General features: G+C 35.1%; 2 protein-coding genes across 5 annotated transcripts in view; both read right to left on the bottom strand.

The window, feature by feature from the left end:
* The window catches only part of LOC100639977 (tensin-2-like), an 18,284-nt gene extending 13,325 nt beyond the window's left edge, over window positions 1-4,959 (bottom strand). The window contains exons 1-2 of the mRNA XM_011411987.2: window positions 4,751-4,959; window positions 1,920-2,034 (exon numbers count right to left, since the gene is read on the bottom strand). Coding sequence (XP_011410289.2) covers window positions 1,920-2,034; window positions 4,751-4,915 — 280 coding nt within the window. The 5' untranslated portion in view covers window positions 4,916-4,959. The remainder of the gene's footprint in view (window positions 1-1,919; window positions 2,035-4,750) is intronic.
* Window positions 4,960-4,965: 6 nt separating this feature from the next.
* Window positions 4,966-13,184, bottom strand: LOC100639850 (ubiquitin-like modifier-activating enzyme 5). Of its 4 annotated transcripts, none has more exons than XM_019993403.1 (12): window positions 13,008-13,184; window positions 8,019-8,064; window positions 7,886-7,975; window positions 7,726-7,835; window positions 6,497-6,583; window positions 6,331-6,436; window positions 6,198-6,281; window positions 6,028-6,155; window positions 5,842-5,977; window positions 5,706-5,784; window positions 5,129-5,241; window positions 4,966-5,080 (listed from the first exon to the last, which is right to left on the bottom strand). In XM_019993403.1, exons 1-12 carry the CDS (start codon window positions 13,145-13,147, stop codon window positions 5,018-5,020), a joined length of 1,182 nt encoding a protein of 393 aa, XP_019848962.1. In that variant the 5' UTR covers window positions 13,148-13,184; the 3' UTR covers window positions 4,966-5,017. The 4 variants fall into 4 exon arrangements, with proteins under 4 accessions (XP_019848962.1, XP_019848964.1, XP_019848963.1 ...); XM_019993405.1 differs by lacking the exon at window positions 13,008-13,184 and adding an exon at window positions 9,518-10,187; XM_019993404.1 differs by lacking the exon at window positions 13,008-13,184 and adding an exon at window positions 9,182-9,505.
* Window positions 13,185-15,613: the final 2,429 nt, after the last annotated feature.

Genomic DNA, 15,613 nt, shown 5'->3' with positions numbered 1-15,613 from the left:
ACGATGGAGCTGAGGATAAAGTTGTGGATGCATGGACCCTCAGGACAGCCCTATTAGCTTCATTGAATGCAATGAGATTGTTAGAGCTCCAGTAGCACAACAAATCAAGGTCCTCTGGAGCACTGTAGAAAAGTGGTCACTATGAGGGGCAAATCTGAGATAATTGGTGTCGTCTGCAAAGAGTAGAATAGAGGGGAGGGAGACAGCATCAGGCATGTCATTTATATAGACCAGGAACAGTAGTGGACCCAAGATGCTCCCCTGGGAGACGCCTGAGATTACTGGTAAAGCACCTGAGAGAGAGCCCCCAATAGACACCAGTTGTAACCTACCAGTAAGGTAGTTCATGAGCCAGTTCAGGAGAGTACCAGTGACACCAAAGGTCTGGAGCTTATTGATCAGTATAGGATGGCAGACACAGTCAAAAGCTTTACATAGATCCAGATGTACTACATCTGTACAGTGTTTGCTCGCTCTATTCGTATATATCTCTGACAGCATCTTCAGAAGCCATGCTCAACCCGCACACACAGTAATGGTGGCACATGGCCTCAAGTGGTGAAGAAAGCTTTAATTTTTCTCGACTTTTCAACAGTTTAGCATACATTTGTTAGGCTCTATTTGTTGCATACAAAAGTCTATTGAGTCCCTGATGTTTAAAGACTCTGGCTGCTGCTTCTGGAGAAGAGAGCCTCGTGTAAGCTCAAAAGATATGAATGTTTGGGCTATCATATCTTTAAAACGAAAGTTATTGGAGCAATTTATTACCTATTAATGAAAGATGAGCTTTTGTTTTATTGCTGCATTTGTCCTGCTGTTTTTTAGCTTTGACCAGAGATACATTTGTACCAACGACATTTGGCGTCACTGTGAGTTTTTTCTGCCTCAGAAAAGAAGAATCAATCATTTTCAAGACAGAGATTAACTTTTTCTCAATGATACATGTAGGTTCATTATAAGACTCTCCAGAATTTCACAACAAAGCAGTGTCAGCTCAAAAGTGGAATTTAAGCGAACACACAGACAGGACGACTGCTTTACCCTCGCTTCACGCCTACGTGTGGCTCTGGTAATAATGAAATGTACATGTATATTACATGCACCTATGATAGCCATCATAAACTTAATTTACAAATACAAGTACCTATAGGCGTAATGAATCACAAATAATTTTTCAAGACAACAAAACAGTGATCATAAAAAATACCACACATGCATGTGGTTTTTTTCGAGAGAATTATATTTAGCAAAATCTACTAAAAATCCCATTTGTAGATTTCAATTTCACAAATTCTACTACGTACCATGTGATTACAGTATTAAATTGATTTTCGTGGTTTTTATTTTTGCAAATCAAGAAGGAATCTACAAAATTTGCAACCCTAAAAAAACCACTTACATGTACAGTACAAGGCGAAAAAAAAGCTAAGTAGCATAAGTAGTACGCAGGTAGTGCGTAGGTAGTTATTTTACTTTGCTACTCTTTGCTGCGCTACGCTCAGGAAGTACTGCGGTACCGCCCAGTCACATGTTCTGCAGTACCAAGCGCTCACGCGCTCTAGAGGCTCTTAAAGGACTTGAGGATGCTTCTCTTGGCTGTCTGCGCTCTCCAAGTTCATCTCTACTGCCGCCCTCTACCTTTAGAAGGCCGTTTAGGAGGCTCTTCGCTCAAGTCACCATTGAGCTACTGTCCTTCTGCTGACCGCATGCACTACTACTACTGGTAAGTTTGCACAAGCGCAACAAAGGAGCAGCAAACTACCTACATACTGTACATGTAAAAGTAGACTAGCTACTTAGCTTTTTTTCGCACTGCACTGTACATGCATTATATTAAATGTACACACTGTACATGTGAATGTAACGGTTCCAACATCCAGGACATGTACATGTATGTACATATGTACATTTAAACTAACCTTGGCAGCTGTATGAACTACTCCAAATTATAACATTGCAAGCATCGCAAGAATGAGGCTTAGGTAAACTAAATGGAGCCCAACTGTGTCCCAACTGATCAACAATAGTGTCAGGCTAAACAAAAAAATATGCATTTTAAATTGAAGTTTTAAAATAATTAATGTCAAGCATCTATTCAAAATACATGTACATGTACAAGTAACCCAATCTAATACTATACACATACATGTACACATGTCCCATCATAAACATCCAAATAAAAATACACAGAAGAATTAAACATCAGTCATGTATATTGTACATGTACATGTAAGGTAGTGCATGTACATGTACATGTATACTTACAGATTAAGCATTTGCAGTAGCCTATAGTATGACAGGATAACAAAATTTCTGTAAATTATTCAACTTATCAGATACATGTACATGTAAGTACACATTATTACTCTTACATGATTGAGACTTATGTGCACATGTAACCATTACACTTTATAGTATCCTGACCATGTTGAGGAACATTTCAATAATACAATAGGTCAATTAGGTCAGGCATTACTACATGTTAGTATACATGCACATGTACTGTACGTGTAAATTTACACATACATTATGCTTGCTGATAGAAAAAGTTAGTTCTGTTTCTCTATGAGTTAATTGAGGGATGCATTTGTATACATTGCACATTAGTGCATTTTCTAATTGTGAAATATTATAGTGAGATGCAAAATTGCACATGTTTATGATAGCTGTCACCATACAAAAAACTGACTCTGACAAAACCCTAACAAACTCAAATACATGTACACCAAATTAAAACTTCACACAAGTACATGTACAATACATGTACAAACATGTAGGGAATTAGTATTAAAGGAGAGGAAGAAACTTAACCAAGACTGTAACGTGTCGAGATACATGTATCTGCAAGTGTACATTGTAAAATCCTGTATAATGCACAGTACATGTACATGCATTTTGGAGCATTACATGTACATGTACAATGAACGTGTGTATTCTATCCTTCAATTTGGCTAACAAAACACTAATGTATTTTATCATGCTAATTGTGTTGCTTTCATTATCTGTTACAATATATACGTGTACATGTAGCAGATAGGGCTGCAAGGCCATGCAAACAAGCCTCAATACTCAATAGGAGGCCCTGTTAAGCAGGTTAGGCATGATGACTGTTACATGGACAAACCCTTTAAGTTACTGTAAGTATACATGTAAATACATCAAAACAACTGCAATCATGTCTGGAACTATAGATACATGTACATGTAATACAGACACATGTTGCTAGGAAACAGGAAATACACATGTACAAAAATTTATACCAATGACATCGCTATTATAATGACTCACTATACAGCTGTGCCAATGCACATGTCATTAAATGAAGATAACTATAGTTTCTGAGGGGGTATAGTTTTAATTTAGGCTTGCTGCTAGGGCATAATTTTACAAAAACTTAAAAAGCCCCTATAAGTCATTTTACCGTTTTTGAGACACTAATGCTGCACTATACATACAAGTAAAACTAATTCAGTGAACCAATGCTTTGGAAGAATTTTCACAATGATGCAAACGTACATGTACATGTACATGATGTAGCTAAAATCTCTAATATTAATTCAGTTTAATCATTAAAGGCTGCACTAATTACCGTATAGCGGGTTTATTTTGAGGACAATAAATTTCGCAAATGACCCGCGTCCAGAAGTTTGCGGAATTAATTTTCACGAATTTCCACCATTCTGCCATCTTGTACCGTATTAAATTGATTTTCAAGGAATTTAATTTCGTGAATCGTGAAAAATCTGCGCAATTCACAAAATTTGTTATCCTCAAAAATAACCCACTATACGGTATAGTATTTTGAAGGCATTTTCATATGACCTATCACTCTTAACACTAGTTCCAAAAAACCAGCCAGAGAGCATTGATTAAAACAACATTTTATACTAACTAATTTGATGTGCTGTGCACTGACTATAACTATAATCACAAAGTCATAGCTGCATGCATTAATTTATTGCAATTTTTGTTACTATCATTTGCTAAATACATGTACATGCACTAAAACTCCCAAAGTGAGTTGACCAATAATTTGCCTTGATTGTGAAACTTTAATTTTTTGAGTAAACATTTCTTAAAATTTTTAATTTTAATGAGAATTAAAGATATATATGGAAAGGCTGCTAAGTCGTGGCAGCAATTTTGTTTCGGGGTGAATCCTACTTAGTAACGCTACCGCGTTACTAATTTTACAGCACAAATTGGTTTGCTGGAGTTTATAGCATAAATTATTGAAAGTTTCCTTCCAACAATGCATGTTGCATCTTACTAATTATGGGTGGGGTACGTTGGAATATTTTTGTCATCAAACATCTCATGAAATACACGCATGGTAACTTCCTGTTTCATACCAACATGTGTTTCAAATATTTACATGTACATAAATGCTGAACAAATCTACATGTACATGTAACCACACATGTACCCTCAAAAAATGAGGTCCATAGTCTATATTTACATTTACGTCTTGCTTTGCTCCTAGGCCAATTAAGTAAATAAGTGGTAAATTTGTGGAGGATTATTTGATGTAAAAGTGTAAAAATATATATACATGTATATCCCTAATTTAATTCATGTAATGATTATTAATGACTAATACTTTTGTCAAGTTTCAAGTATACAAAACACTTATGTCATGTAAAACACATTATTATGTAAAATGAATCAATCCTGCCGAAGTATTATTCGTGAGCATATCATGCAGGTATAACTATATGTGCATGGCCCCATCGATGGTTATTATACGTACCTGCTTGACCTCAACGCTAGATTCAAATGGGACAACTTCAGCGGCATCGTTTCCTTCTCCCGAGTGAAAATCGATAAAATGGGCTTGTAGTTTGTTAGAAGAATTAAAACTAACGAGACAGTAAGGGCATATAAAGCCTTCTGCCCCTTCATTCCACGTCGACATCTTGACCTCAACTAAAAACAAAAAACAGCCACGCCTCTTTAAAACACGCCTATAATTAATTATTTATTAATGGTAATTGAAAATTAATAATGACAATTATGATCATAAATTCTTTAGCATTGCTTGCAGTTTATCTATTGATAACTCATTCTTCTCAATTTTCTCCTAATTGTAAAATAATTCAATTACATATACATTATGTACTTCACATACCTCCTTATTTTGAAGGTCTATTGTTTCTCCAACAGGATCATAAGCATACTGAATACCTTCAGAAACTTTTAAATCCTGTTTAGTATCTCCAGAGTCTTCAACTATTGATATACCTTTAAAAATAACTCTATTAGCCCAAATGCTTAAAAAACAATATGCTAATGGACTATTGCAAGTACACACAGTGGTTATAGCAACCACTATGTGATTATAAAAAATTATAATTATTAGTGAGTGTGTCTATTATAAAGAAAAATTTACAAAGTAAGATACATGTAACTTCACGAGGCTCAACTAGCCTAATTCTTTGCAAATTTCTAAGGCATTGACCACAAAATGCCCCATTAGGCTGCTTGCAAAATAACTTCTTTAAGTACATACCATAAAACATCAGATGAAATTACAGTTCTATGTAAACTTCATGGTGCTACATGTACATGTATTTTTATCCAAAATTCACCCTTGTATTCATTTTTGATCATGGACAATAACAGGGGGTCAGCACTCCACAATGTGCTTCATTACCTTCATGCTTTACATTTAAGCAATGGCACAAAACATAAAACTAAACACTAACCCCATTCATTGCTTTCATGAACAATATCTTCAACAGGCACTTTTTCCATTTCTATAATTGAAGATTTCTTCTTCCCTGACTACAAAAACAAATTATATAGGTAAAAGCACATGTACATGCACATGCAAACATCAACCTGATACTCTTCCTGACGCTTCTGACAATGGCTATTTTGACAGTTAGGATTTGGTTTCATCACCATAGAAGGAAAATAATCCTTTAGTGCATTGTACCCAACATAATGGGTTACAACTCCAAACCGAAGCAAAAGCCTACAATTTTCATTAAAAAACAACAGTTTCTTTCATATACATGTACCTACTTCAGTGAATTTTGAACTAGAAGGCCTGCAACAATACCCATTGTAGTAGGAAGTGAAGCTGCACATACTCCATCCCTTTTTAATGTTTTTTCATCCACATTTGAAGCTACAATCAAAGGTGGAGCACACTTAACACAAACATTGAAAGTGGAAAATGTAATATAACTCACAGCAAAACATGCAGTTTCACCAGGGTTAATAAATTGAATATGACCAGAAACAGCATTTTCACTTACCCCACTTTCCAACCAAACCTAAATGTACAATGTGCATAGACGTATCATTATGTACCATAATAGAAACCTGATCCAATTCATTGCAAACTTGATTAATAGCCATACGTGCTTCAAAATTATCAACACAGCTTAAAACCAGATCAACTGGTTTGGAGCCACATAAATGTCCCTTTCTGTAATAAGACATACATGTACATGTACATGCAAAGGTGTTAATGATGTTGACAAGTTACCTTAACCTATCCATAAAATGACCAAAATTTTCAACTGTGGTTATATTATAGTTATGAACTTCAATTTCAACATCAGGATTTATTGCACTACAATAAAATAGTTTAACACACAATAGGTCCACATAACTGTGCAAAGCAATGGCATTCACACATGCATGAGAGGTTACATGTGCTATTCATGCACACAGTATCATAATTAAAGTACTTATACAAGAGTGCAGTATTAAGCCTGGTTTCTACAAACTTTTCCATTTTCAGTATTTGCATACAAGGATTGTAGGCACACCACAAAATCCATACAATAGCTCCAACTACATGTATAATGTAGTGTTGTTTTAGTTAACTATAACTAAAACTAAAAGCACTTTTAGTTTGGTCTTTTGACTTTTAGTTAACCAACTACATGTATAACTAACTAAAATGAAAAAAGAATTTCCTAAAACTAACTATAACTAACTAAGTTAATTATGCATAATTAAATGTACCTCATTTCATTGTCTGATTGCAACCTACAGCATGAGCAAATACAAGGCTGTTTTTGTTTTTTTATTATACATGTACCAATGATGTCACAACTTAAGTACATATATAGGTTATACACCGACTAGGAGAGATTAAAATAGTATGACGTATTTAAACTATATTCATTGGTATTTGAAGATATTCATTGGTGCTTTAAAGATATTCATGGGTGTTTAAAGATATTCATGGTATCATCACATGACTTACCACTGAAGATCAAAGAGCATGTGGCCCAGAGAGTAGTAGCCAGGCTAGCTATAAGCAAGGCTAGACTTATAGAATCTATGCTAAACTAGCCTCAATGAAGAGTCACAGACAGAGCTTATAGAGACGCTGAGACTCCTGAAGCAAGAGAAGCCAGGCTTACAGCAGCTAGAGCTCGTAGGGAGGCTGAGACTCCTGAAGAGAGAGAAGACTGACCGACTGAGCTCATAGAGACTCGGGTCTGTCGAAGAAGAGTTAGGCTCAATCCAGAAGAGCTAATGAGCCACTTGCTGATAGACATCACCACCTGGCAGCTGACAATAATAATTATATTGCTAATTCAATGTTGCTAATTCAATGTTTACTTGCTAAACAATTTCAACTTAAAATTTTTTGTTTACTGAGTTGGAGCATGCTCAGCAGGGAGACTATACGATTTTAATCCCTCATTCACTCATAAACATCAAAGGGAATTATTCATGATATAGCTTAAATGTATGTACCTTAGGGTAGCTTTAGCTGCTTCAACTTTCGATAGTCCTGACTGCTCAGGTCTAAAAAATAACCTATTCATATTTGCTAGCTCAACCTTGTCATAATCAAACAAAAGCAGCTAAGAATGGTTGAATTGAAATTAAAAAATACAGTACACATCATGTTTACCTTTCCTATACCACAACGAGCTAACATTTCTGCAGCCACACTTCCAACACCTCCTATGCCTACAATAACAACTACTCGCTCTCGTATCTCCTTCATAACAAAATAACAGCACCAATAATAGTATGATACTTACTTCATAATTATGTATGACTCCCATTTTCTTTAAAGCCATTAAACGACTAAAAGTTACAGAAAATAATTATACGTAGTACCGTATAAGTGGTTTTTTTCGAAGGTTACAAATTTCGCGAATTTCGCGGATTCCCTCGTGATTCGCGAAAATAAAATCCACGAAAATCAATTTAATACGGTACCCGCATGGCACACGTGGTAGAATTCGCGAAATTAAAATCTGCGAATTGGAATTTTAGCAGATTTCGCGAAATATAATTCCCTCGAAAAAAACCACTTATACGGTAGTTGAATTCACACATGTAAACACAAGAATATGAAGGGTTTTCTGATACAATAAAGTAAAAATGTATAACTATCTTTTAAAAATACAAATATGTGTGTGCTATATAGAGGTAAGTACATGTATATGTGTATGCTAAAATACATTGCCAATTTGAAAAGTTCTTGAAAAATAGCACAAGGGCCAAAGGCCTTCGTGCATTATTTTTCAATATCTCAAATTGGCAATATATTTTGCATAATAGACCAATAAATCATATTATAGACCTCTTTGGGTGAGAATGAATTATGTCAATAAATGATGTATGCCAAGGGGCATGAATGAGTCTGAATTGACTCTAAAATAATTTTCATGGATGGTGGGTTAATGCAGGAGCAAGCTGTAATAGAGAATATGTTTCATAAATGCACCAAATCACTTTTCATATATCATGCTTAGCACAGCATTAACAATTCTTTTCTCCATCTGCAACAAGCTTCTGCAGCATAGAAGCTACACGTACATTGTACATACAAGTAAAAAGAATCAGTTTTGGTCTTTCTTCATTCAACTACAAATTTTATACATGTAACTATGCAGCATAAACTGGAAACTGGTGATGTCACACTGACAGACTTTTTAATGGTGGAAGAGAACTACACAAGCTCTACTGCAAGTCTCCAAATGTATTATTTTGTACTTCATTACTACTAATGATGAGCAAGGGGTCTAGAGAGGTCATGAATGTTTTTTGTGACAGTGAAAACATACTTTTGCTGACGAAATTATCATTTTTCATGGTTCCATGTTTTATGAAATTGTCTAGGTAATTTGTCACAAATTAATGTAATACAGCAATCATCTTTTCCTTGTGTGGTCTATGGCTTGGATAATAGCCTAACCTCATGTCAAAAACTCCAAACTTCAATGTAGTTTTTTCCTTTTTTCAATTTTGGTTTTATCTAAAGATATGGGTTGAATAGATGGGCCTCTAAAACAGACATTAAGGCTTATACTACGCGCTTGTGATACTATAACTGTCCTATCCTCATGTTTAATCAAAGCAAGTTTTACAATGTAGGTTGAACAGATTTTACAATTATCACAAACAGTAAAAAAAGTACACTTTTTCTCATTCTACAGTACATCAAAACAAAGTATCACACCACATTTTAAACAATTATGAATGATGAAGTAAACCTACAGTAAAGTTTAAGCTATATATTAACTACACGTACCTTGGAGCTTGCTTTTAGCTACAAAATAATCAGTGGCGGAAGGAGAGATGATTACAAGGCCTGTCTACGCCCACTTAAATTGATTTGAATGGGATCACATGATAATTTTCCAATCCATGTTACATGTAATTATAAAATCTATAAATCAACCTCTATTGCATCTTGACATCCAAAAATGGCGGCAAATTATCACCCGTAAGTGCATGGATATCATAAAAGTAATGATAGTCATACTAGGCCACAATCAATCTCACCTATGGAGGTCTGTATAAAATATATTTTGAATATGAGAGTCATGGCCTTGAAAGCAGTCACCATTTTGAAATGTTCAGTTCAGTTGTACTTGCAGTGATAAGAGAAGGCAACTTTTTCTTATTGTTAGAGTTATTTGAAAAATTGTGGACCTGCGCATAGATAATTGGAGTAGAATGGTGTAAAAGTTAGTCTTGTAGCATTTACCAAAGATCATGATACCCTCCATTAACTGGATTGACAGGAGATAATGATGACTAAGACAAAAAAGTGAAATGAACAAAACAGCCAGTTTGCCAATTTTTGACTTTCCTCTTAGACAAGGTTTAGAGCTACGCTGCATGGTGATACCAATGAAGTCCTCTGGTCAAAATAAGGTCCTCTAAGTAAGCATAGGAGCTCGTTTTCCTGGTATAGCAAGGCTGCAAAAGTCGTGGCAGACATATTGTTTTGGGGTGAATCCTACTTAGTAACGCTACCGCATTACTAATAGGGACATTTTTACGTTGCATCATGTGGTAAGTATTGTATTTCATCACTTACTGTTGTAAAATAAGCTTTCTATTGCATTGAATACACAATAGCTTCACTATAAACAGAAATTTCTACTCATTTTTGCCTTGTCTCCCTCTCTAGGATACAGGTTCATTTGGCTTAATTTGGAATTGACACTGTTACAATCTAAATGGTTCAGCCCGTTGCTTAAGCTATGTATTCAGATCCATACAAGCTTTATCCTCCACCTTTCGAGACAAAATAGCTCGCAGACTCATTGATTTTTTCTCCCTCTCCTGCTTCAAGAAAGGATTTGTCTGAATTAAAGATTTTACTTTTGTTTAAAGATAATATTTATACATTGATTCAATGATAGTTGTTGTTATTATTTGTTTCTATTTTTAATTATGGCTATTTTTGTTTTCAATTGTACAGCACTTTACAGTAATGTAGATCTATAAACCAAGTTAATTTTTAAATAACTATTCATAACTAGTATAATAATAAGACGCGGAGTGTATTTCTGTTTCCAATCCCGTATACACAGTCTCTAATATCAATGCTAAAACATGGCACATATTTCTACTATTGCATACATGTACATGTACATGTAAATGGTGCACAATTAATTTTGATTAGCTGTCTAGTGTCTACTAATGCATGAATTTCAGGAAAAGACAAATAATGTAAAAGAAAGCAAAAAGCAGAGAACAAACTTCGCTCTGCTTACATTATGTTTCATAGCTGCAAGTTTTGCATGGTAGAATTAAGTTCCTAAGGGTTCATTTACTTTACTGTACCTTAATTGTGACTATGGTCATGCGGTAAAACAAAAATCTCATACAAAATTCAACCACAGTGTCTATAACTTATGCACAAAAACTACAAAAAACTACAAGTCTAATTTATGAATACAAAATAAGGGATTTTCTGGGAAAATACATGTACATTGTATATCATAAAATTCATCTTTTGATATTACCAAGAGAAGATTTACTTTTGACAATACTAAAAGTAGAAACAAAATAAAACCAGAAACAATCTCACAATGCAACTTTATTTTTGTTAAGAGTCCCTTAGTTATGTTAGGAGCCCCTAGTTAACTTAGGACTTCCCTACTGATGTTAGGAGAGTTTTTGTTTCTGTTTCTTGTTTCATTTCACTTCTACTTTAATGCTACTCCTATTTATAAGGAAAACTTTTTCCATTATTAATGACTTATACACCAAGACCGAGGTATATAACTGACTTCTACCATGCTATATCTACAGATAAAGAGACTTTTCTTAGCTACCAAAGGTTTATAAAAGCAAAGGGACTCACTCATGAAACAAGCGCTCCACTCCTGCACGCTCCATGTGTAAGTAGTAGAAACACCTCAAAACAAGCCTCTTTCAAAACAAGCACATGGCCTAGTTGAAAATGGAGTCTCTACCTTGGTCTCTAGCTTTATTGTATGTGAAAAGTTTGCTTTCTCTGGCAAAGTAATGCCTCGAGACACTTGCCCACAGTTCAGGGAGTTTTCAGGAACATCCACAAGGTAGAATAAGCAATTTTACTTACCTCCAATGTGGCAATCTGATTGGTCAATTGCAAATAGGCATGGTAAAATAAGAAATAATTTCATACACTCTAGATTAAAATTTTAATGAATAAATTACAATTAAAAAAATTAGATGGCGTCTGGTGATGATACCACGTGTCTGGCTCTTAAGGGAGTTTATTCCAAGCTTTATCAACTTGGGCTCTCATTTTCCTTAGCTGGAGAGCTACAAAGTCGCCGGCTCTCACTTAACTCATCTGTGTGAACTGTTAAGCAGACTAAGTCTGGTATTTCCGTTAGTCTTTTTTGGAAACAGTCTTTCAATTCGAAGAAGTTAAACAAGAAGAACAAAAAGAAGAAATCCTCTTCATCCTCTGTTGTTCAACACTCTAAAGGGGAACCTAAACTAAGTGCTGCCCCTCCTAGAACCAAAGTTTCCAATCAGGCTTTACCTGGTTCTTTGGCTACTGCTACAAGTAAGGCAGTAGACCTGTGCTCTTGTTCCTCTGTAGAGTACCATGTGAAAGAGGGGGTCCCAGGAGTTTCCTATACTAATGATACTGGGGAGACTGGCTGGACTCCAGTGAGGCAGGTCAGGCGTGGTCGTAGATTTCGCTCCAATATCCATCCCTCTGATTGTTCTGAAGATGGTTCTGACACGGAAACCGAGGATCTGATTATCGCACCTAATTCTAAAGTTACAATTCAAGTCAGAGACAATGTCCCTGGTCTTTTTGAAGCTTCTCCCAAAATAAAGATATGGACACCCATTGCAGCCAGGACCAGAACTCAAAGTCGTATTCAATGATTCTACATGTCCATATTCTCTCTCTCTTAGGATTTTTTATTTAAATCAGTTTAGTGATCTTTAAGGTATTAGGCTTTTACAGGCTCCTCGACTTGGATCATTGAGTCCTTCAAAGAAACTCTATACTATACTTACTTTATCCTTATCAATTCAGTTGTCGTCATCTTTGTAAAGTTCTTATTATTATTATCATTAAAACCCCAGGAAAACCTAAGGCTAACATAGTCGTATATTATCTATGTACGGTGCAAGGGGTCTGGCTGCATCAGACTAGAAATACCCATGGCCTATTAAATTAATAATGTAAAATATGTGCCTCCATCTACTAACAACTGACAGGGTAAACACCAGGGTAATGCCACATTAATTATTACAACAGGTAAAATACTAACCTGTAAGGATTACTATCAATAACTTCGGCTGTCATTTTCATCTTCGGACGAGAATTTGATGTTTTTAAACTCTGGATCTCTTTCTGAAGCACAGATACTTGGCTCCTTAACCGTTCCAACTCTCCACTATCATTTTCCATTTTTTCGCGGACACTCTTTGTTTGCTAGCGACCACACCTTTTCCGTTGCAAAATTGATGAATGAAGTCAGTGAAATTTGAAATCTAGCACTGGACAAGTCAGTATCATTGCTGATCATGCCTGTTGCTCTGGCCTGATCCAGCAGAACAGTACAGATATGTAGTCTATCATGATTGTATCGTAGCTGATTGTAAGATAAATCTTGACTGATAGCCTGGCTGATAGCCCAAAAATCCATGTCCATAATCTATGTCTGATATCACCAAGGCCTGATCAAGGTGATCATAATATTATATTTTGTGTAATCAACTAATCATGATGTAAGCACTTATATTCAATACGTATAATTTGTCACCATCTTTTTACAATCCCCTTTTGAATGGGCTACGTGAGTTGAGAAATGTTTGTACTTACTGTCTAACTGTTCTTATGATATCAAACTGCAAAAAACTGACTGTCAAAATGTACATTGTGTATTCCTCATTTTTTGGTAATTACATGGCTCATTAGTTACTTATTACGTAGTTCCTAACTAAAGTAGGATACCATACCGTACAATATAGTTTCAACAATTGTTGATCAACTAAGCTGAAAGTCTTTCAATTAAAGTATTCCTACCATCAACAATAAATACAGGCTCAGATATTAAAACACTTAATATTATTTACTTTTTCACTTGTAGTGAGCTGACTTATCATAATGCACAACTCATGAATTATTAATTGATTATTTTGTGTTACGTACATGTAAATGCATGTGGTATTAATATTGGATCCAGTGTTTGGGTGTCAGCTACAAAGAGACTAGCTAATTAAGATCCTGGAGAGCACTAACGCAAGCAACTTCCAGCTTGACTAGCCTATTGTAGCAACTTAAGGCGGATTTACAATATTACGCTAGTCCTGACGACTGACGTTACGTTGACACTGGAATAGAATCTGGTTCTATTCCAGCGGAAAGCATGCGTCAAAAGGTCAAATCACCCACGCTTTTGATTAAAATTGACGGTACGCTGGCCTAATTTCTTAATGTAAATCTGCCTTTATTGTTCTACACACCATAGATGCACTCTTGTTGTGTACTCATAGACTATCTGTATTCAATTAGAGGCTTGTGAAGTCACTTATTTTCATCCCTTTCATGTAACTCAAAAAACAGTACAATAAATAAAGCATATAATATAACCAAAAACAGTGACAACATATCAATAACAAATTAATATTCCTATCAAAAGAAAACAATCATTGACAATTAGAGTGCTTTAATTATGGCATTATTCACAATTGTTACTCTATACCGGGTATCTATAGTCCCATTTCTTTTCTTAGTTAATAGTAACAAAGAACAAAATCCTATTGCTATAGCAATGTATAACAAAGGATAAATGGAATTTTAATTATAGAAGCTTTAATTGCCAGCAAACTACCAGAAAACTTAATCTTTTTCAAAATATCAGTTGATTTCTTATATACATGTGTACATGCATCACTCAGCACTTTTCCTTACTATGAAACTAAATTACAGCAAATTGCTAAGACCTTACAAACCATTAGTTTTGCTATAACCAGACTATTCTGCAGCCTAATGAGGGGCTGGGCAATGGAAAGATTTAATGTAAATGAGGCTGGGCATGATCTAGATAAAAAAGAGGAGACTATCTAAACAATATTGTACGGGCTGTCAATTTGCAAGGTCTACATGGAAACATAGCTGTGCAATTTCCAACAGCAAAGCTCTTTGCATTCAGACGCTGTGTGACTAAACGAGATGTGAATGACTCTAGATCTATCCAGTAGTAACTCACAACAAAATTTTGTCATACAACAGAAGGATCCAACCACACAACATAAAAATCCAATAAAAAACTGGGACTTATTATGACTTTGGTACAGAAAATGAATGAAACATTGTCCGATCATGTTGATGTAGAATCTAATGAATGTTTTGAAGTAACTGCTGCAAGTTTTACAGAATGATGACATCTTATTCAAGGTGGATTGTAAGCATTACTATTCAAACAACAAAAAATACTCAATAAAGACATAAAGGAAAGCAAGTGATGAAAACTGGGCAAGTCTATTTGTGTACCAATCAAAATTATTACCTCCAAAAATTCCAAAAAATTAAGCATTACATCTAGAAGGGATAAACCACGCAATCATTATTGTTAGAATAGTCTCAAGCCAAGTGGTCATAAGCTTGACATCTTGACTGAACTGACTGACAATTGTGTTTACTAACTCGTTCATACCAGTTTTTTCAAGATTGGAAATGGCAAAAATACATGTATATAACTGCATCAATCAATGCTAAAAATGTGCATGTAAGTATAGGTCTGATTTGCATTACCGTATAGCTGGTTTATTTCGTGTGGAATTAATTTTTGTGCAGGCTCAAATCCACTAAAATTAATTCCACTAAATTTTATTAAAACCAATTAAATATTTAAAAAAATTTAGCAAGGCA

This window comes from Amphimedon queenslandica, unplaced genomic scaffold (assembly GCF_000090795.2).
Source record: "Amphimedon queenslandica unplaced genomic scaffold, v1.1 AMPQUscaffold_13496, whole genome shotgun sequence".
Taxonomy (NCBI): Eukaryota; Metazoa; Porifera; class Demospongiae; order Haplosclerida; family Niphatidae; genus Amphimedon; species Amphimedon queenslandica.
This window is presented reverse-complemented; position numbering and strand designations above follow the sequence as displayed.

What these genes read in the sequence shown, in the direction of transcription:
- LOC100639850 (XM_019993403.1), bottom strand. Translation starts at nt 13,147, where the DNA reads ATGGAAAATGATAGTGGAGAGTTGGAACGGTTAAGGAGCCAAGTATCT. An exon ending in GCAGCTAAAGCTACCCTAAG is followed by an intron (nt 6,584 to 7,725) that starts GTACATACATTT and finishes ATTTTATTGTAG; the next exon opens with TGCAATAAATCCTGATGTTG. An exon ending in CTAGTTCAAAATTCACTGAA is followed by an intron (nt 5,978 to 6,027) that starts GTAGGTACATGT and finishes TGAAAATTGTAG; the next exon opens with GCTTTTGCTTCGGTTTGGAG.